This window comes from Cynocephalus volans, chromosome 8 (genome assembly GCF_027409185.1).
Source record: "Cynocephalus volans isolate mCynVol1 chromosome 8, mCynVol1.pri, whole genome shotgun sequence".
NCBI lineage: Eukaryota > Metazoa > Chordata > Mammalia > Dermoptera > Cynocephalidae > Cynocephalus > Cynocephalus volans.
Genome location: NC_084467.1, coordinates 31,926,785 through 31,948,504, shown reverse-complemented (window position 1 = coordinate 31,948,504; position 21,720 = coordinate 31,926,785). Strand labels below are relative to the sequence as shown.

The following is a 21,720-nucleotide window of genomic DNA, read 5'->3' as shown; positions in this document are numbered from 1 at the left end:
CCTTGCATACCTCTAAGAGTTTGCTTCCTGGCCTGTGACTAGGATGGGTGACATTCATGTCTGCACACTGGGACTAGTACAGGGTTCTGAACCAAGAAGGACAATGCCCTGGAATTCCAGGATGGTGGTCTAAGATGCTTCAGTTTAGAGGCTCCTCTTCTTCTTTCCCTGCCTCCAGCCCCTTCCTGACTTGTAACTAACCATCCCACACGCGGCAGGTGGGACCTGGGGGTGCGCGCCCCCTGCTGGCCACCAAGGGGCCAGCAAGAACTCGGGTTCGGAATTCGGGGGAGTCTTTCTGGCCCGGGTCCCCCGCCAGGCCGAGGGGAGCCTGGTCTCGCCACGGACTTCAAGGGCCCCTCCACCTTGGTGTGGAAGAGCTGCCCGGCTGGGCCCCCACCGCGCTCCCCGCTGGGAGCAGGCTTCTGCTGGTGGACGGAGCTGTTAGTCCCTCACCTCCTCCCAGTCCGCGGGATGGACTGGAGTCTGAGGGAAGGGGACATTGCTCAGGGTCCCAGGGTCCTGGCATCCGAGAGGAAAGACAGGCGGTTAGCTTTTCATTTTCTTCTTTGAGGGATCATTGTCCTGAGGGTAACAAGTCGTCAGGTCTCCCCTCTCTCGGTGCCCTTGAGTGCCTGCGAAGAACATCCTTCTTGCAATCCCGAATCCGTCCGGCTTCGGGTCCCTCCTTCCGAAAGCCAGGGAGAACCTCCCCCAACCCCGCTTAGGGGAAGGAGAGCTCAGCTCTTCCTCAATACACATGCAACGACCAGAGCAGCAGCGGCGGCGGCGGCAGCACACGGGCACTCGGCGCTCCCCCAGCGCCGCGGGCGGGGCGCCCGGCTCACACGCCACCCTCCCCCGCCGCCCGCCCCTTCTCTCGCCCGGGACGCGCCTCCTTGATGCAGCCCAGCCCGGCGAGCTCCGCGTCTCCGCCGCCGCCTGCTCCGGCCGGACGGGGTCAGAGCCGGAGCATGGAACCTGGGGAGCCCCGGGAGCCCCGCGAGCTCGGGCCGGGAGCAGAGACCGCCGCGGCCCCGCGCTGGGAGGAAGCCAAGACTTTCTACGACAACCTTGCGCCCAAGAAGAAACCCAAATCGGTAAAAAAGCAGGGAATGAGTATATAGGGGAAGGGGGGGAGGGGCACCCCGGAGGAAGGGTCGTAACCCCCGGGAAGGGACCCGTGACGCCCCTCCGGGAGGGATCGCAGCTCCTCAGACCCAGAATGCGCCCGGCAGCTGGCGCAGGCTCGGGTTTATTTTGGGAGCTCTGCTCTGGTGGTGTACCCTCCTCCCCGGGGCTCGGGTTCCACGCCAGGATCCCCCTCCCCCATGCTGTCATCAGGGCCCAGCGCCGGCAGCTGGGGCGCGCGGGCAGCACTTGGCAAAGCCGGTCAGCGGCGCCTGCTGAAGCGCCCCGAGCTCTGCTAACCAAACTCTGGAAACCTGGCTCCTTGCTGTGTGTCCGGTCTCCGCCATCTGGGCAGCGGGCTCCGGACCCGAGCCTCTGCGTTCGGGCTCTGGATCAGGGCCCTGCGCCCTGCGCTCGGGGCGCTTAGCTTCCCGCGCCCTAAGGGAAGGGAGCTGCTCGGTCCAGGCACTGGCATCTGTGATCTGCACTCAGGGCTCCATGCCCCTGGTTCCAGGCTCCCAACGCTGGACTCTGTGCCTCAGCTGCGGGCTCTGCTCCCCTCGCAGTGGGCATTAACATCCCCTCAACCCCCATAGTAGTGTCAGCCCTCTGGGGCCTTACAGAGAGGAGAGAGTTCCTCTCCCCCATTGGGCAAGTTCATGATGCCCTGGTCCACACCTGGGCCTTGCTCACCCTATCTTCCTAATTTCAGAGCTTTCAGAGTGGACTGAGGATAGAGGCAGGCCCGGAGCTATTTTCCAAAGGGCTCCAGCCTGATCTTAAAGCATCATGCTGCTTCCCTCCAAAGACCCTTCCCCAGGAAGCCCACTCTATCAACAGGCACAACTCCCTGCCCCGGTCCAGCAGTGGGGATCAAGAAATTTAACTAAGCCGAGTCGCTGCCTCAGGAGCTCACAGTGCACTGGTAGAGGTTCTGGAGATGGTGGGTGCTCAGGTAAAAGACCCTATATGGCGTAGTGAGTGGGAGCATAGGGGAGGAAGTGACTTTGGACTAGGGAAGGCTTTGTAGAGGGGGCATGTGAGCTGATCTTAAAGCCTGAGTAGGTGGAGAGGGAACCAAGATGGGCAAAAGGCATGGAGATGTCTTTGAAATGGAGGACTGTGTTCCGGAATAAGTACTGAGTGGAAGAATGCAGGATAGTTGGGAGAAGAGTTGGAGGGATGCAGGAGAGCCCGTGGAGGGCCTTGGGTGCCTTGCTAAGGAGCCTGGATCTTATTCAGTGAGGTTAGGAGTTTTCAAACTGGGCTCCATAGAGCTTCATGTTTCAGGGAGTCTGCATATATGTGAATCCAATTTATTTTCTTTCTTTTTCAAACTATGTTTTAAGCAATTTAAAATGTGTAGGGCTGGCCCGTTAGCTCACTTGGTAGAGCATGATGCTAATAACACCAAGGTCAGGGGTTTGGATCCCCATACCAGCCAGCCACCAAAATAAAAGTAATAAAACCCAACTCACTCAAATGTGTTAGATGGACATTTTAGCACCTTGGAGACCACTAACATATTAACTTGTGCTGCAGTTGATTTTTTTTTTTTAGCAAACCTCAGAATAAAGCTTTTCCTGTGATCTGTTTAATAGAAGAGCATCTTGAGATTGCAAGGCCTGTAGTTTAAACCAAACCAAACAAAAAACCTCTTATTATTTGCAACCACTTATTGGTGTGAATCAGGACTTTCTCAACAATGCTCAAAAACAAACAGGAAAAAATTGGCTGGATGCTGAAGCTTAAGTCTGCACTGGCATCCCTAACTCCTGGGTTTCAAATTTGTTGTCATCCAAACAACTGTGTTGTTTTCATTGGTTGACTTTATGATAAATACATTCACATATATGTAATATATTTGAATTTATAAAATAAATGTAAACCAATTATACAGGGTAATACCTGGCTTACATATTGGGGTTTTGCCCAAGAGTTCACTTGGATAAAAGGTCAACCTGCTTTTTTAAAAATATGAAAACAATTATGGAACTATTGCCGGATTTTTCAGCAGGAGATTAACTTGGTCCCATTTCACTTTAGAAAGATCACTCCGGTCTGATGGATTGGAAAGGGTGAGTCTGGTAGCAGGCATACCAGTGAGAAGACTAATCTCTGCCTGAAGAGGAAGCTGGACTAATGTCCTGAGGGATGGAGAGGAGAGGACAGATGTTGAGGACTGGAGTTGTGAGTGCATCAGTGCTCAGAATCCATTTCCTCCCCAAAGCACCAAGGCACAGGGGAGCTCAGGCCCAGTGGTCAGCCTCTGACCCTCACGGTTCTCTGGGAGGCAAGGAGCCTGCAGGCTTCACACCCCTATTCCTTCCTGCAGCAGCCCCTCTTCCCACAAGCTATTTTGGGGTCATTAGGCCTCCGAGGCCCCATCAGGGCCTGGCCTGCACTTATTCTTATTCCCAGGGGCCTGAGTGAAATATTTAACCTCTGAAGGCCCATCGGAGGCCCTCACCTCATGGGGTCAGAGGACTTCCTCAGTCCAGAGCTATCCTGTTCCTCTCCCCTCTAGAGGCAGCCCTTCTCTCTCTAAGTCCTTCTAGAAATAACAGCTTTTTGGCTATGCTCCTATCCTGAGCCCAATAGACAGAATCACATTGGCCTAAATGGGATCTCCTTAGGCAGGCCAGGTGCGGAGGGCTACCCTCCATCCCCAGCCCAGAGTAAATAGCCTGTTTCTCAGCCTTAGCAGCGGGCAGAGAGAGATGGCAGGACCCTGGTTCTCTGGAGCCCAGAGCTCCCAGGCTAAACCCTTGACCTGGGCTGAGGGTTGTTCTGACCCAATTCCCAGACCGGAACTTGGTGTTGTTTCTGATTTCTGGGGGAACTGTCTCCCTAGGTACACCCGACTACACATGACTGGGTGGCCTCCCTCTGAGGCCAGGCCCAGAAGGGTCTCTAAGTGCTTGTTTTCTCCCCAGTTCTAGCCAGGCCCTGTCACCTGCTCCATCAACTCCACCTGCAGCCTGGATGGGCTGTTCAGCTATCCCAGCTCCTGCCCTCTAGGCTTTTCGACTCCACCTTACTTGTACTGTGTCAGAGGAGTCTGAACAAGGTGGCAGGGCCCTGCCCTTGGGACCTCCATTCTGAGGGGAAAGAGAGCCTGCTTGCAGAAACCTCAGTCTGAGGGTACATTGCCCCTCATCATTTCTCCCAAATCTGCAAAGGGAGGGCTGGGGGAAGTGTGTCCAGGGAACTAGCTGAAGTAAAAGGGGTTGAGATCTTCTGGGAGTTATTGAAGTATATCAGTGAGACTGCTGTATAGACAGAGGCCAGCCTAAAGGTCAGAAACTGGGGACCTCACCTTGCCTCTGCCTTGACTCTGCTGTGTGACCTAGAGTAATACTCTGTCCCTCTCTCAGCCTATTTTCCCATCTGTGAGAGAGAAGTGGAGACGCTTGGGACCAGGGCAGCCAGGACGTTTTTCTTGCAATGGCCAGGGATGGGATGGGGTTTGGGTAGCTCAGCCAGAGAGAACCCAGAACTCGGCAGTCTGGCAGGGCTTGTGGGACAGAGAGTGAGGAACAAAGACCTTGGCTGGCTGCCTGGGCTGGAGCGGCCAGCTTGGGAACCTGCCTGAAGGGGCTAGGAGGGCAGCTGGCTCTCTGTCCTTGAGGGGATGATGGGCTTGTTCGTGGAGCAATAAGCCTAGGGGGTAGGGCAAGCTCAGCTTCTGTCTCAAAAGCCTACAGGCTTCCTGGGTTTATAAAAGTGGGTCTTCTCAGCCCCCTACCCTACCCTTACCATCCCTGGCCATTGCTCTATCACCCTTTTTCTTTAAGGCTTTTAACTTTATCTTTATTCTTTGAAGGCTCACAGCTGCTGAGGAGGTTAGGAGGTGCCCAGCCCAAGGACACACCGTGGTGATTAGCAACTTGAGGAGGGCACCTGTCCCACCCTGCCTTACACTGACCCTGCTGGCCACATACACCATCTTGGTTGGGGTTAAAAGCCAAAATGCAAACTGAGGCCCACCACACGACCTTGGGGAATTCTTTGGTCTTCCTTTCCTATTTTAAGGTTCTAAAGCTGCACTAGCCACTAGCCAAATGTAGCTATTTAAGTTAATTAAAATTAAATGAAATTAAGAGTTCAGTTCCTCAGTCTCATTAGCCGCATTTCAAGTTGCTCCATAGCCACACAGACAGCATGGATTATGGAACATTTCCATTATCACCAAAAGTTCCATTAGTGCTTTTCCAAAGGAAGGCTCAGATCTTTGCCTTGGGGATGGATCATAAGCTCCATAGGGGCAGGAATCATGCCTGCATTATTTCCTGCCATGTCCCCAGCACAGTGTCTGTCACATGGCAACCATTCAATGATGTCCGCTGATTGGAGCCCAGGCTTGACACCAGAAAGAAGCAGTGGGGTTGAGTGCGTGGCCCACAGGGCTGTCAGGAGCAGATTAGAATGTGAGGTCCATTTAGGAATCTTGACCACATTTTGTGCCCTTTTTTCCTCATCTTTGGGAATCATGACCCCAGGACTGCTCAGGTCAGAAATGTGGTGGGACTCTCTGGTTGTATGTGAGTCCCTTGGGGCACCTATGTTCTGATCCTCTCTGGGGATTATAAAGGATCCAGCTGCTTTTGGTGGTAGCATGCTCCTCTCCCCATTTCTTTGGAGCTGGTGACTTAGTCTGTTTGGGCTTCTATAACAAAGCACCATAAACTGGGAGACTTATAAACAACAGAAATTTATTTCTTACAGTTCCGGAGGCTGGAAATCGAAGATCAAGATGCCAGCAGATTCAGTGTCTGGTTCACAGAAGGCATGTTCTAGCTGTGTCGTCACATAATGGAAGGGGCACGGCAGTTCTCTGGGTCTCTTTTATAAGGGCACTAATCCCATTCATGAGGGCTCCACTCTCATGACCTAATCACCTCCCAAAAGTCTCCCCTCCAAATATCATCACATTGGGAATTTGGTTTCAACATATGAATTTTGGGCGGACACGTACATCCAGACCATAGCAATGGGGAAAGAGTTCTGAGGCCCTCCTGGGGCCCCTGAGAGAAGGCCCTCTGCAAAGCAGCACCTGCCTACTCTCCTGGGCTCATCTACACCCACCCCCACATGCCCCACCTCTGTGAACACCCTGTACAGGAGCATTCCTCTTCATGCCTTCCCTCACCCCACTCCTCCTCTGGTGCTGCTCAAAGGCCTCCCTCCTGTGACGACTTCCTTTGAACCCCTGTCATCAAGACTGCTTTCACCTCTGTTCTATCACCCATTTCCGTCCCTTTTGCATCTGAGCTCTCTTTATCTATCTTTCTCCCCTCCCAGCCTGTGAACCCCCAGGGCGGGAATCAGGCCTCTACCAGGACCACTCCTGGGCAGAGCTCAGGCGCCCGGCACAAAGAACCAGTAAATGTTTGTCAAATCTGCATGAACTAAAAAATGTTCTCTGAGCACCTATCAGCAGTCTGAACAGACTAGGGCACTGTGCTGGAGTTTCTGTTTCATGTTAAATTCGTCATTGCACATGCTATTTCTTATTGAAATACATTGAAATGTATTAGAAGGTCAGAGGCATTAAAAGTTTACCGAGCACTTCTCTGCGCTAGGCATAGTACTAAACACTTAAGAAAAACAATAATGAACAAGACACTCGTGGTTCCTGCTCTCTCATAACTTAAGCATGGTTCTTGCTTCCTCCCTAGAACCCTGCCTAGAAAAGAAATAATCAAATAAACAATTAAATTTAATGTTAAATTTTACTAAGAAGGAAATCCATAGGAGAGTTATTAAATAGAGACTAAGAGTGAGGGAAGGCTCCTCAGAGGTGACATCTAGTTTGAGACTGGAAGGTTGAGTGGAAGTTAGCTGGAGAGAGCCAGGGAAAGAGTCTATGGGGCGAAGGGAACATCACGTGCAAAGGCTCAGAAAAAGAGAGGGAAGGTGTACACGGATGTGAGAATGGTTGGACTGAGCAAAGCTGGGGAATGGGAAGGTGAGAGTGGGATGAGAGGTCAGGCTGCATCGTGATGGGCTTCTTACTGCATACTAAAGGCTGCCAGCCTTATTCCAAGAAGAGTGGGCATGACTGAAGAGGTGGGCTGTGATCAGATCTGAACTGTAGAAAAATCCCCTGACAGCAGCCTGGATGACAGATTGGAGGAGGTGAGAGATGATGTTGGCCGTACTATGGTAGGAAGACAGAAAGAAGTGGATGGATTCTAGCAAGAGTTGACTGGTTTGGGTGATTAATGGGGGAAGGGAGTTGCAGAAGAGGGAGGAGTTGAGGTTGACCTCCCATCTTCTGGTTGGGTGGTGGATGGATAGCGGTGCTGAGCACTGAGATAAGGAAAATAGGGAAGGGATCAGGTTTGGGAATGGAGGAAGTGGCAGGAATTCAGCCTTGGGCATGGTTTTTTAGTTCGTTTCTTTTGTTTTTTGTGGCTGGCTGGTACAGGGATCAAACCCAGAATGTTATCAACACCATTCTCTAACCAACCTTGTGCATGTTACGTTGAAGAGTTTGTTAGTCAATTGAGGCAGTTAGATATAGGGTGGGTACTTCAAAAAGTTTGTGGAAAAATGGAAATTAAAAGATAATGTGAATCTTTCCATGATGATCTTTTTGAAAACGTCTTGTATGAGTCTGGAGCTCAGGAGACAGATCTGGGCTTGAGATTGATTTTCTTAAATAATTATCACGTTTCTAGGCACTATTTCATCCTAAGGGCATGTAGGTCGCGATTTATAAAGGAAACCACTTGGAGATCATCTCAAGCATCGGTCATACTTTGTCCACATACATTGTATTCATTTTTCTGTTGTGCCCAGATGGCCAACTAGATTGCAAACTCCCCAAGGGCATGTACCTCCATCACATCATGTTCATCGGTAGGAGCCATTCATCAGTTCCCACCTGGGTCCTGCATAGATGGGGTCCTGACCTAAGTCAACCCCTGCCCAGGCTGAACCTCTTTAGGGAGACACTGGGCCTGGGTCTCATCCATGTGCCCAGTTCTGGGAGGGGCTTACACACGAGCACCTTCCTCAGGGGAGGTCGGAGTGACGGCCCCTCCTCCCGCATCTCTGCAGCCCAAGCCTCAGAATGCAGTCACCATTGCAGTGTCCTCCCGAGCCTTGTTCCGCATGGACGAGGAGCAGCGAATCTACACAGAGCAGGGCGTGGAGGAGTATGTGCGCTACCAGCTGGAACACGAGAACGAGCCCTTCAACCCCGGGCCAGCCTTCCCCTTTGTAAAGGTGAGGAGGCAGTTCCACCGCAGCCCGCACAGTGCCTTTGTGAGCATTAGAGAAAAGCACTCCTGTGGGTGTCTGAGTAAAGAAAAGGAGTCCCTTCTGGACAAATACAACCGCACAGGTGCACAGCTTGGCTAGGGGACAGAGCCTTTGTGGGAAGAAGAGGCTGTCTCACCCTCTGGACTGATGTACCAGGTAATCAACCTGAGCAGTAAGCAACCCGCACGATGGTTGAGAGTAGCATTAGGAGGAGCAAGTCCATGTCCACTGATCGCATCCCAAGCATAGCCCCTGACCTCCTCTCTCCTCCCCAGATCGGATCCCTGGCCACCAACTCCAAGTATCAATCCCTGGGGGTCTGAGCTAGAAGGTGGCCTCTCTCTTTCAGGCTCTAGAGGCTGTGAACAGGCGGCTACGGGAGCTGTACCCTGATAGTGAGGACCTCTTTGACATCGTCCTCATGACCAACAACCATGCACAAGTGGGAGTCCGTCTCATCAACAGTATCAACCACTATGGTGAGCATGAGGGGTTTGGCCATGGGACACCCCTACAAACCCTCAGGGACAGGACCACACCTCTGCAGGATGAGATTGTACCAACTGAAACCCTAAGCCCAGTGGTGTGCTGGTAAACTGGCTCTTTAGAGCTGGCCAGTTAGTTTGGTTTGTTAGAGCGCAGTTATACACCAAGGTCAAGGGTTCGGGGCTGCATACGACCAACCACCAAAAAACAAACACACACAAAGAAAATGAAACTGGTTCTTTTAAAAAAATTAAAACAAACGAAACCCTGATTTGTAGCTTTGCCACTTTTCAGGGTGTACATATTCCTACTATGGCTGATTTTAAGCTGCCAATGGTTGAACAATATAACTGGCTCACAAAATTCTTAAATGTTTAACCAGCAGCTGTCAGGAGCTGGTACAAGCCAGCTCCAGCACACCGCTGCACAGGCCCTGCTCCCTGCATGATTGGGCGGGGCACTTACTGCCTCTACGCCTCAATTTCTCTGTGATGGGACTAACAGGCCTCACAAGGTTGCTGGGAGAATCAGGTGCACTTGTCACAGTGGAAGGGCTTTGTGTCTTAGTCCAAATGCATGATTGAAAGTAATATGCCCTCCAGAGCTAGCTTAAGCTGAAGAGAATAAATTCATATTAGGTTACAATGGTGTCTCTCACAGCCACGGGGCAGGAAGTAAAACTGAGCCTACAAAGGCCTGAATCCAAGTACTGGAAATCTCTCCTGGGCTCGTCTTTCTGGGCCCTGTGAGCCGTTACCTGTGCTTCTCTAGCAAGTCCATCCTTTCTTTAATTAATTTTTTTTTTCTGTCTGTCTCTACCTTTCCCCAAAGTGGATTTCTCTGCTTTTCCTGAATCAGGAAATAAATCTATATTTATAGCGTTACAAGGCCTTGTTTTAAGCAACCAAGAGAGTCCAGTTTGCAGTTTTTAATCCTAATTTTGAATTGCTGGGACCAGGGGTGATATTACAAATATTTAACCACCTGCGTGACATAGGTTCTGAATACAGGACAGACACCACCTGTGGTACTGGAGCTGGGCCCTGAAGGACCCCTGCCGTGCCTGGCATTACCCACTTCTGTTGTGGACTGTGGGGAGGAAGCGGTGCTAGGTGAGGGGCTCAGAGCAGCAGCCATTTATCACCCAGCACATATTTTACAACTGTTCAGCCATAGCGACTACTGACTGTTGGCCCAGGCTGGGAGAGAATCTGATTGGCTCAGATTGGGTCAGGTGTCTGCCCCCATCCAATCAGCTGTGGTCACAAGGGCGGGATCACACAGTCATGGTGGGGGCACCCACTTTTTGTGCTGTGAGTCCCTGACAAGATGATGTTTCTGGCAGCCAGGCAATCGTTCCAGAGTTGTGACTGTCCCCTTTTCAAAGATGAAGAAGGGAGGGGCTCAGAGGGAGAACACTGGCCTAAAATCACACAGAGAATGGCTCTGCAGCCCCCCCACCACTCAGAACAAAGATGACATGCGTCAGGCACAGAGGGACCATTCTGAGGCCCTGAGGGTTGGCCCTGGCCTCACCTGGGTACTCTCTGCCTCCTCCCAGACCTGTTCATCGAGAGGTTCTGTATGACTGGTGGGAATAGCCCCATCTGCTACCTCAAGGCCTATCACACCAACCTCTACTTGTCAGCTGATGCGGAAAAAGTTCAGGAAGCCATCGATGAGGGTAAGTCAAAATGTGAAGAGTCCAGCGAAGGGGTCCCCCAGGTGGGGGGCCTGATCCTAAAGCTCTGAGCAGGTGCTGGGGGTTGCCTTGGTAACTGGGAGGGGAGGCTGTGCAGTATTTTCTTTGATTACTATGACTTGTCCTATAAACTCTAAAAATGAGGCCCTACCTATTCTACTTTCCCGCCTCCTGTCCTACCGTGTTAGGGATGCTTTTGCTCAGTAGCATCACCCAGCCTTCTGTTTCCATGGAAACCCTCCTTACAGCCCAGAAAGCTACTCCCTTCTAAGATTCCTCCAGGTCAGTAGGAATCCTGTGTGACCATGGGTAGCCTCTGACCCTCTCTGGGCCAATGGGGAGAGGGATCTGTATCCAGTCCAGCCTAAGAGGTGGGGTCTGGGAATCAGCCAGCATGTCCAACAGCTGAGCTGGCCGGTGCTAAGGTGAAATTAGGAAACCCAGCTGCAAGTACTGACAAAGAGATTTCTCCTCCATGCATCTCTTTCAAGGGGCAGTTTGGGGTGGTATCAACAGTCTCAGTCTTCCCACGAGGTGCATATCCTCTTGCACGTGGAAGAAAACAAGCCCACAGAGGAGGAAGGACAGCTCAGGCTGAACACTAGTGCAGGTTTACCAATCAACAGTGTATTCACTTTTCTCTTCCTCTTTCATGCCGTCTCCTGCCTGGAAGCCTGGTCTCTCTCCCCCTGATGCCTCACTCTCCTGTGCTACTTGGGAGCTCCAAGAGGCTTTCTTTAACCAGGAGCCAGAGGTCATTTCCCTAGACAGAGGTAACATGCTCTGTTTGGGGCCTCATGGCATGTAGGCACGTAGGCATGCCTCTGTGTGTCTGTAACTTGACCTCGGCTAGGGAGCAGGGGAGTGGTCAGGAGGGAGGCCCTCCTCAGGGCAGGGGTGGTTCTGGGTCATCTTGGTCCAAGCATTGGCAGAGCTGGGAAGGTGCCTGGCCTGATGCTCAGGACTGGTCCTGCTTATAGCATCCTCAGGCTAGTGAAGTAGCTGTGAGACTAGCACTGCTCACTCCTCCTGAAGCTCTGCCTAATCCCAGACTGTGATCCTAGATTTCCAAAAAGCAGGACTGAAGTGGCCTTTGGAGTGATGAAGGCTAAGGTGTGGACTCAGTGGCTACCCAGGTCTCCAGCCTGCTAGCACTGGTTCTCTGTTGTCCAGTGCAGCTCTAGCCTGGAGCTGAGGTCCCAAACAGGCATCCTTGACCCCCTAAAGAAGCCTAGGGTTGTAGTCTGCACACAGAAGTTGCTAGTGCTATGCCCCAGGGCCACCCACGTTGTCTCATGGAACTCTGAATGACCAGGCTGCCCTGAATGGGGCATATTTTGGTGCCATTGTGGCTGCAGACTGCGGGTGCCCATACCTACCCCATCCCAGACTGCAGCCTGGGATCTCAGCCCCAGACAGAGCTGCCCTTCATTTTACTTTGGTCCAAAGAAGAAAGAGTGGTTTGCCAGAATCAATAGTAAAGGAGGGACCAAGGCCATGCCAGAGTTAGGTCCCCTTCCCTGCCCCTCTTAGGTCTATACCAGGGGCCTGTGAGGAATCCCTGGCAGGGGAGCAGTGGCCTGGGAGACCCCTCCTTCCAGCCTTCCTTTCAGACTGATGTTCGTCTGGTCCACACCAGCATGACCTTACTAGGTATGGAAATTCTTTCATACTGGTTGGTAAGTAGCTCCTGCTCTAAGTCCTATGAGTGCCCTCTTGCCCCCTGGGACTCCCCCAGACCTCTCCACAAAGCAGCCATTAAAGGGGTAACCTTGGCATTGGTGGGGGCCCTTAGAGCCCTGCTTCAGAGCTACAGCTACTGTCCATTCTTATTGGCCAGTGTCTATGCACTACCAGCTTTTAAGTGTTTTTAATATTAGCCTTCATTAGCCTTGCCCTGAGTCCTGGGTGAGGCAGGTGGGGCAAAGATAGTCTGAGATAGCCCTCTCCTGCCCCCAGGCAGAGGAGCCCTATGGCCAAGCCTGAAGGTAGACAACACTTGCCTCTCTCTGCCCAGGGATTGCAGCTGCCACCATCTTCAGCCCCAGCAAGGACATGGCTGTATCCCAGAGTCAACTGCGTGTGGCCTTTGATGGGGATGCTGTCCTCTTCTCAGATGAGTCAGAGCGCATTGTCAAGGCCCATGGACTGGACCGATTCTTTGAGCATGAGAAGGCCCACGAGAACAAACCTTTGGCCCAGGTGCTCCACATAGTTCCAAAACCCGTGCATGGAACAAGGCAGCTTCCCGGAACCTGCCCATGGCCTGAACCCCCAACCCAGAATGAAACCCTGAGGTCTTCATCTTTCCATATTTCCAACTGCTTTGGAAATAAGCAATTTTCTTCATCTGGTCCTTCGTTCACATGTCCTTCATTAAGCTTCATTGTCTGGGCACTGTAGAGAATAAATCCTTTCCCTGACCCTAGAGAGCTTAAGCATGACACCCTGAGCCACCTGTGTGTTGGATGGGCAGGGTTAATATTCAGCAGTTACACATTGGTCCAACTGTTTACAGCTGGAATCCATTCTTATTGGAGGTTGCCCATGCCATGGTTACTAAATATTTTTAATGTCCTCCCTGCTGATGGGCACAGAAGGCCACACTTACAGAGCTGCAGGACAGATACCCATGTACCTTGATGAGCACATGGATGGACATGCACAGGGATCATTGCCCTGGTATGGTTATTCTGACACAGGCCCAATCACAATAATACAGACCTCCAAAGTGACACAGGAACCTACAACCCCACTGATGCACGCAGTGGCCTGAGCAGGCATACCAGAACTAACTGAAAGATTTAGGGATCCTGAGAAGCTTTCCCACTCCAAATGACAAGGCACTAGTGCTTTATGGGGAGGGGCAAATGTTTGGGAGGGGAATGAGCTCACAGTGTTCCTTCCCTTCCCATAGGGCCCCCTAAAGGGCTTTCTGGAAGCGCTGGGTAGGCTGCAGAAGAAGTTCTACTCCAAGGGCCTGCGGCTGGAGTGCCCGATCCGCACCTACTTGGTGACGGCACGCAGTGCAGCCAGTTCTGGGGCCCGGGCTCTCAAGACCTTGCGCAGCTGGGGCCTGGAGACAGATGAGGCCTTGTTCTTAGCTGGAGCACCCAAGGGCCCCCTCCTCGAGAAGATCCGCCCACACATCTTCTTTGATGACCAGATGTTCCATGTGGCTGGGGCTCAGGAGATGGGCACCGTGGCCGCCCATGTGCCTTATGGTGTGGCACAGACACCCCGGAGGACTGCACCTACAAAGCAGACCCCATCTGCACAGTAGCTGAGCCACCAGCTTTTTGATCCATTTTACTCCACCAGGCTCCCTGTCATACTTAGACACCTCATCTAGTAGACCCTTCTAGTTCCTTATAGTTCTGCCCTTCTGCATGTCTGCCCTCATCCCTATGAGTGAGGTACTTGTAGGAAACTGTGCAGACTGGGCTGGCATTCTCACTGTCCTTCCTTTTGGGCAAATCCTGTGTCATGATCCTGAGTAGGACATAAGACTGTGCAGAATAGCTGGATTTCAGGGGGAAGTTGATGGGACTGATAGTGGGAGGGTCAGAGAAACCAGCATGCCTCAAAAGGGGCCTGGGATGAAAACTAGCTCAGTGTAGTGCAAAGAACTTTGAGAGACAGAGTGGGCCTGGCATCTAAACCATGTCCTGGCATTAACTGCATGACTTTGAGTAAGTCTCTTCCCTTCATGGGCCTCAGTTTCCCCATCTTTTAGGTGGTTTTCAAACTCCCCTTTAGCCAAAGAAGCTTGGTTTTATGAGATTGCCCTCTTTGAAGGAAGCATTCTGTGCCAGGGCTGCTGCTGGTATGTATGGCACCTTTGTGCAAGTTACAAAAGGACGCTCTCTCTAGGCAAATGAATTACACAAAGATGGCCCTTCCTCTGACCCAGACCCAGCTGGAGTACACAGCCTGTTTAGCAAGACATACATGGGCTGGATTTCGGCCCCCGTTTGCCCCAGAGACCTTTGTCAAATAGGCAAAACGCACAATCATACACAGCAACTCTATCTATAACTTTGCACATCTGGAAACCACTGGACAAGAGGACCTATCTGCTTCCTATGATTCTCTAACGAGCCATCATCAGAGGTCAGGGGTCAGGTGGAAGGTTTGTGGAAAGGAGCAAAGAGAGTGAATTTAACCTGCATGCAACCTCTCCTCTAGCCAGCAGGGGGCGCTGCAACCTCCTCCTGGGGAGGAGCTTTGGTGCCTGCAGGCTCAGCATTTGCTTTTGCTTTTAGCCAAGTTCAGTTGTTCTTGCCTGCCAACCCCCTCACCTCCACTCTCACTCCCCCGATTATTGCATCCTGCTGTGCTGTTAAGCAGCTATGCAAGTGGGGAAAGAAGCAGAGCATCTATGTCTACTGTTGTGGCCCCAGATGCAGAGGAAGAAAGCACAGCGGCTGAAGTCCATGCTGAGCCCCAGGGTAAGCTGCTACCTGGAGTGAAGTGAGAAGTGTCAGGAGGTCTGGTCTGAGACAAAAATTCAGATGGTGGCTGCTTAGACAGGAAGGAGCTGAAATGTGTACTAGCAAAATTCTCCAGCAATGGTATAGTGAGTGGAAGGCCAGTCGGAGCTGCCTTTGGAGGTAATGAGCTCTCTGTTACTGAGATGCTGTGCAAGGGATCCCAGGGTGAGGTGCGCTTCCCCTGAGATGCACCGTGAATGCACGTGAGATGCACCCTTGCAGAAGCCCCTGCAGCGCCTTCTTCACTGCTTCCAGGGAGAACTCTCATGACTTGATGAGTAAGCCTCCTCTGCTGAGCAACCCTGGCTCTCCCGGAGGGAGGGCGGAAGCACCCATGGCTGGTCCCCAGGAAGATCAAGAAGGGGTGAGCAGACACAGTGTGTGGACTGACTGTCCAGCTCTGGGAAGAAACCTCACTGTAAGTGAGTACTGTGTGAAGAAAACCAAAGGCATCATCAGAGGGGGTGTGAGCCTGGAGGTGTGGGGGCAGGAAAAGAGGGAGAAGGGCAACCTGGGGCCTGGTCTTTGTCGTTTTGGGGACTCAGCCCAGGGTCTGAATGGGCATAGGTTCTGGATAGTGTGGGGCAAGGTAGTAGCTGCAGAAAGATAATCCGGAAAGGAGAAAAAAGTGAGAAGACAGAGGTGGTTCTGGAAATGAGTGACAGTTTGGGCAGAAGAGATGTACTGGGCTAGGCTTTTGCTGTCATTGCCAGAGGCCTCCAGGAGGCTGGTCCTGGGGAGGAAGGTCAAGGCTGTGCTGAGTGGCTGGGGCAGACACCCACCACTACTGCCTTGTCAGGGGGCACTTGCTTTATTGCACCCATAGGTGCATGTGATGAAGATGGCTTTGCACAAGGTCATTTCGATTACACAGCCAGGATCCTTTTGCCAACAGAGGAGAGCTTGGGACAGAAGGCCTAGTTTGGAGTTCCTTCTACTACCAGAGCTCCAAGCCTAGCCAGAGATACTGTGAGACCTAAGAACAGCCTCAAGCAAATGGAAAGGAAATGATAGAGGGGGCTCAGCCTCAGAGTCATCTTAGATATTGGCTGAACCACAGAAAGGCCCTCTGCGCCCCAGGGGTCAGAATCACCCCCTTGGAGGAGCCTCCAGGGCTCACAGAGCTGTGGCTCTAAGAAGCCTGCAAGGCTAGGCACAGCCAACGCTCACAGAATGGCATTAGGCTGCCTGACCAGAGTGGACCTGTGCACTGTGAGGGGCAGCACCAGATGCCATCCAATTAAGATAAACTACAGCGATTCTGGGACCTGTGAAATCCTGCTCCCAAGGCCTAGTGATCGACACCAGTGATTCTTCCAGGTCTGTGAGGAAGGAGGGAGATAGGAAGCTGGAGGCAGAAAAAGTTCAGTAAAAGCTGTGGGTTTGACTGGAACCACCTTTAATGGGCAAAGACAGCCTTGGACAATGGAGAGACACTAAGGGTCCAAATTCTATTATCGAAACCACAAATGAGCACCTCAGGCCTAGAAAAAGACTTTCAGTAGCTGGAATAAAAGGCCCAAGTCCCGGGGGCAAGCTTAGGCAGCAGCCAGACAGGCCTTCTGATTGTCTTAAGTGGTAAGGAGGGGCCCAGGGCAAGGGGTATTGTTTATTGTACCACCAAGAAATTAAAAAGCCCCGTGAGCATGCAAGCCCCAAGCCCAACCAGGGGCAGCACAATGGGGGAAGAAGGGCCATAGCTTCTGAAAGGCTGGACCCCTTTAGCTGAAATCACTACTTCCCCAATAAGTCTTGCAGAACATGGGTCCCAGGAAGTGCTTGCTAGCGACGTCCAAGACCCAGTAGAACTGCCACTTTGCAAAAAAACAGAAGCCCTGTTACTAAACAATGAGACTGCCAACATCATTGCCAACCTGAGAGCCCAATCAGAGTAGTGGGAACATAGCAGAATATGCCAGAAAAAATAGAAGCCAGCAAGAAGTTCGAATCCAAGATGGATTCAGCATTATAATGATATTCAGTTGGCATGCACCAGTACAGCCAAACTGATGATTAAAATATTGAAACATCTCCACACCATTTGGTAAATAGTACTGTCCTGAGTCCCCTGAGTATCCCTCTACAGCTTCAGCTGCCTTGGTCCCTCCACTGTGAATGCTCCACCCTCCTGCAATCCAGCCTCCAAAAGGCTGCATCAGCACTATGGCCAGTGTCCACTCTGTTTTGTGGTGTCCTGGCCATGGTGGTTTAGGGAGATAAAGTAATTTGCCCAAAGCCACACAACTAGTAAGTGACAGCACTGGGACTTAGATTCATGTCTGTCTGATGCAAGACCCAGGCTCTCAATCATTCTGCCATACTACTCATACATATGCGTAGAGATGGCAAGAGAAGCTTCATTATCAAAGGAGTTTACTTGACAGTTAACATGTTGATTTCTTGCGTGTTGAAATGCTGGAATACAGCTGAGTGGGTACATTTTTGTTATATAGCTAAAAATAAACTAAATAGCTAAAAATGAACCGAATAGCTAAAAATAAACAAGAGCTAAATATTTGCAGACCCTCTGAAGCACTTTCAAATAACCCCAAGTTCTGTGGAACCCAGTTTGAAGATCCCTGTTTTGAGTTAATGCAGAGTCTGACAAACTTTAGGCCCCTGGGCCAAATCTGACTCACTACCTGTTTTTGTTAAGAAACTTTTACTGGAACACAGCCAAGTGCATTTGTTTACATATGTTTGTGGCTGCTTTCTCACTATAGCAGTAGAATTGAATTGTTGCAACAAAGACTGCAAAGCCAAAAACATGTGTCACCTGGCCCTCTACAGAAAAAGTCTGCTGATCCCTGGGCTAAGGCAAACATCCCTGGCTCACTCCCTAGTGGGAGGAACCAGGTCACATCCACCTAAATATTTGTGGGCAGAGGTTGGCTCCACTGCTGAGGGGGAAGGACATGGGGACTCCATGACCATATGACCCTTGCAAGATTCCAAGTTTTGACTATTTTCAAGTGATCCATGGCCCATTGTAATTCACAATTTTGTTGATGCAGGAATTTGACTTGAGTGTGCCTCTCAAGCTTATGGGTGAGGGGACAGGGAGCAGGACCCCTGGCTAGGGAAGGGCCCAGCTGGCTGTCCAGCATCTGCTCAGCATGGCTTTGTGTTCCCAACATGTCCCAGCCCTCATGGGGCCTCTTAGGCAGTGACAGGTGCTGGCAGGTGGACGGGCATTAGCTAACTACAAGTTTTGGATAAAGTGAAATGCTCAATGGATCAGATCTTACAGGTCATCCATAAGCTCTCTGTGAAAACAAGAACAAGTTCTTCATGAAGAGGGTCCCAGAGAGGGCTTTAGCCAGTTCAGAAGTTACTGATCAAGTGAGAGATAAAACTCCAGTAAAATTCACTCCAGTGAAGGGCAGTTTTCTTGTGGTATGAGGGTATGAGAAATGAACATGCATACCCTCACGATGGAATTGTGGATCAAGAGTAATGAAGGAGTCTGCAAATTTAGAGATTTACCAAGGTTCCAGGATCCATGGCAAGAATGACAAGTGTGGAAGATGGCCCATCTTCAGCCATCGTTGCTGTCACCGTCCATCATGACACTCCTCTGCTAAGCCCAGACTCAGCCTCAGAATCCTTCTCAACCCAGCAAGCATTCTTGGCAGCCACTACCAGTGGGTGGCAGTTGCTTTGAAAGATGAAACCTGTTTTGGCCATCCCTGTTGTTGGGTGTTGCTATCCAGGAGGCACGCAGAGCCCTGAAAGTTCATTCTCTGATGCTGTGGTGCTCTCTGAGGATGCCAGGGTCTCACCCGACTTGGACAGATCACAAGGAAGTGGGAAAATAGCATCCTGTGGTTGGTGGCTTCCCTGGAAGGGGTGCCTGAGAAGCGGGGTCCTGGGTTTCACCCAGTCTCGAAGCAAAGTATAAAACCCCCTCCCTCCAGTAGGTGACACTGCAGGCCAGCACTCCATTGCTGGCCGTAGTGTTTTTCTTCACTGGTTTACTTTTCTCTCCTTCCGTGCTACTTGGTGCTCTGCTGGACTGTCGCCACAGGTAGCTCTAGCCAGCCAAAAAGGACATTAGGTGCTCTGAACTGTTTGCTAGACATACCTGTGTGACTGCTCTCACCGATAACCACTGTGATTGTGTGTGGATGCACACATATGAGTGTGCAGAACAGGACAAATACCGTGCATGTATGTATGTTCATGTGGGTGTGTATAATGGGTCAGATATCTCAGCTGCCAGCCCTGTGTGTGTGTCCTCCTCACTATGAGTGTGTACAGATGGTTATCTCTGTTCACTAAGGGTCCTGGGCCCCACATCTGAGTACTGGCAGCCAGCCCTGCTTCCTGGGGCTACTTCTGGCTATTCTCATGATCTCATGGGTACTTGCGCATACACAGGCTGGAGGCCACTGAGACCAGGCCCTTTATCTTCCTCTACAGCTTTCAGCCTCTGGACAACAAGGTCTTGGTTCCTGTTTGCCTCCCACCCCTACCCCCTGAAGCCTTGGGAGGAAGTGGTAGAATCCACTAAGAAAACCCTTTTGACTATACCTGCCTCATCATCTCCACTTGCTTCTTCTCTCCCCCTAACAGTGCCAGGGCCAACATGCACAGTTGGGAAGATTATGCACTGCCAAAATCTAGAGGGAGGGGACCATTCACACTATGACATGGTGGTGCCTCTTAGGCACCTGTAAAACCTGCCAGCTGTACACAGAAGCCCTGGCCACCTGATGGCCATGGCTAGGAAAGTTGCCTTTCTCCCTGTCCCCCTGGCCCAGCCCAACCTACACTGGGATTCCTTTCTCTGCTTGGGTGTTCTAGTCTGGCCCAGAAGTGACTTACCCTTGGCCTTGACTGGGAAGTATCTCCCTGATGGGCCATCCCCCAGAGGCCTTTGGGATTCAATTTATGAAAGTGAAATATGGCTGGGAACTATTCAGTTACTCATTTTTGTGAAGTGAGAGGCCCCTATAAGTAAACCGAAGCTCTGCAGACTGGGGTCACTGACTCCCACTCTCTTGGCTGGGTAAATACTCCTTCATGGGCGGTCTGCCACAGAATTGGGGTAAAGGCCTCAAGTCTATACTTGTAGCTGCCCCCAAGCAGAAAGTCACTGAGGTCACCACAGGCTGGATGCCTGGGCCAGGGGTCACAGACCCCAATGCCTACAGGAGCCACACAGGAAACATAAGTGAACAAAGAGGATTAGGTGGGGTCCTCAGTAAGAGAGAGAACACTGACCCTGCGGTCTGATATGGTTGCTGCCATGTGGGAATGCGGGCTGATGTTATAAGATATTCCACTCTATTTTTCAAGAGAAGCTAGAAATCTGCACTTTTAAATGTTGGCAATTATTTCAAATTTAGAAAACACTATACGAGCCAAATTAAACATATCTTGGAGGCTAAATCTGGCCCTCGAATCTCCAGTTTACACCCAGTTTGCCCAGGCCCAGTGAATTGGGTATTTTAGACCTAAGTAACTGAGAGTGTGAGGATGTTACACTCAGACTCACTGTTTTGGATCCTTAAGAGACCTTAGAGATGATCTAGTTCAGCCCTTGTGTGTTTTAAACTGCATACGTACAAACTTTGTCAACTCAATAGTACACATATCCTTAACTTCTGGTTTCTACTTAAAAGCATCTCAGTACCACAATTTAGAACATGATTAAAAATGAAGCTTCTACACATAAATAGTGTGCTTGTATCTACCTGTCAGAAGCCCTTTGCTTTTATGCTATTTGCTGTCCTGGACTTCCTTGGCACCTAACCTCCCTGGGTTGCTCTTTATGATCAACCTCCTAAGTGCCTCTTTAAACAGTTGGAGCATGTGCTTCTTCCTCCATGTGATCTCCTCTCCCTGGGGATGAGACTGCTCATACTCTTCCTGGCTTTGCCCTCCTTAGCCTGCTGTTAGCACTGCTCGTGGCTCCAGCTCTGTTTGGCTCTTTGCAGCGTTCACCTGGTTGCATGATAAAGGGTGCTATGTGCTTGTCAGCGTAAATCCCTCTCATGCTTGTCCTATACCTTCATGTTACAACATGGGCTTCTGCTTCTTAAAAGCCATTCAAATAAATAGAACAGGTTTTTAATAAACTTATGTCGTCTTATTATTTTCCCCACGATTATATTCACAAACTGGCTTATGGTCCCTCAAGAAATATTAATGCAGACGCAGGTAGTGAACAGGCCTGGGGCCAGTTCCATCCATGGGTGCTGGGGTCTCTCTGTATTCTCCCCCCACCCCATGAGGACCACCCTGAGGTGAGATTCTGCAATGAGAGGAAGCCTGGGCCCGTCAGAAGGCAAGCTTCTCCCAGAAGGGCTCCTGACATGGATGCAGTGTTTCCATCATCTAGAACTTCAAGGGTGGGGATGGGGTGGGAGAAGAAGAGAAGATGAGAAAGGATGTGAGATGGAGGAAGAAGGTTGACTCAGACTCCAGGCCCAGTCCTCCCAGAATCCTTCTTCCTGCACCTCAGCATCTTTCTGCATCTCAAAGGCTCTGCAGGGCGGAAATCCAGGAGGGGCTTAGCTGGGTGTTTTTTGTTTGTTTGTTTGTTTGTTTTGTAGCATCTGGCCAGTACAGGGATCTGAAGCCTGGACCTTGGTGTTATAACACCATCCTCTAACCAACTGAGCTAACCAG

General features: G+C 51.0%; 1 protein-coding gene across 4 annotated transcripts; it reads left to right on the top strand.

The window, feature by feature from the left end:
* Positions 1-897: 897 nt before the first annotated feature.
* NT5C1A (5'-nucleotidase, cytosolic IA) lies at positions 898-21,167 on the top strand. Of its 4 annotated transcripts, XR_010024185.1 has the most exons (8): positions 898-1,100; positions 8,200-8,367; positions 8,753-8,882; positions 10,451-10,573; positions 12,125-12,244; positions 12,609-12,793; positions 13,509-15,502; positions 15,980-21,167. XR_010024185.1 is itself a non-coding variant. In XM_063104596.1 (7 exons), exons 1-7 carry the CDS (start codon positions 903-905, stop codon positions 13,872-13,874), a joined length of 1,290 nt encoding a protein of 429 aa, XP_062960666.1. In that variant the 5' UTR covers positions 898-902; the 3' UTR covers positions 13,875-21,167. The 4 variants fall into 4 exon arrangements, 3 of the variants coding, with proteins under 3 accessions (XP_062960666.1, XP_062960667.1, XP_062960668.1); XM_063104596.1 differs by having other exon boundaries at positions 13,509-21,167; XM_063104597.1 differs by lacking the exon at positions 12,125-12,244 and having other exon boundaries at positions 13,509-21,167.
* The last annotated feature ends 553 nt before the right edge of the window (positions 21,168-21,720 follow it).

Excerpts from the sequence above, each read along its gene's own strand:
- NT5C1A (XM_063104596.1), top strand. The coding sequence starts at position 903 with ATGCAGCCCAGCCCGGCGAGCTCCGCGTCTCCGCCGCCGCCTGCTCCG. Across the intron at positions 1,101-8,199 it reads CCAAGAAGAAACCCAAATCG|CCCAAGCCTCAGAATGCAGT; the intron begins GTAAAAAAGCAG and ends GCATCTCTGCAG. Across the intron at positions 8,368-8,752 it reads CAGCCTTCCCCTTTGTAAAG|GCTCTAGAGGCTGTGAACAG; the intron begins GTGAGGAGGCAG and ends TCTCTCTTTCAG.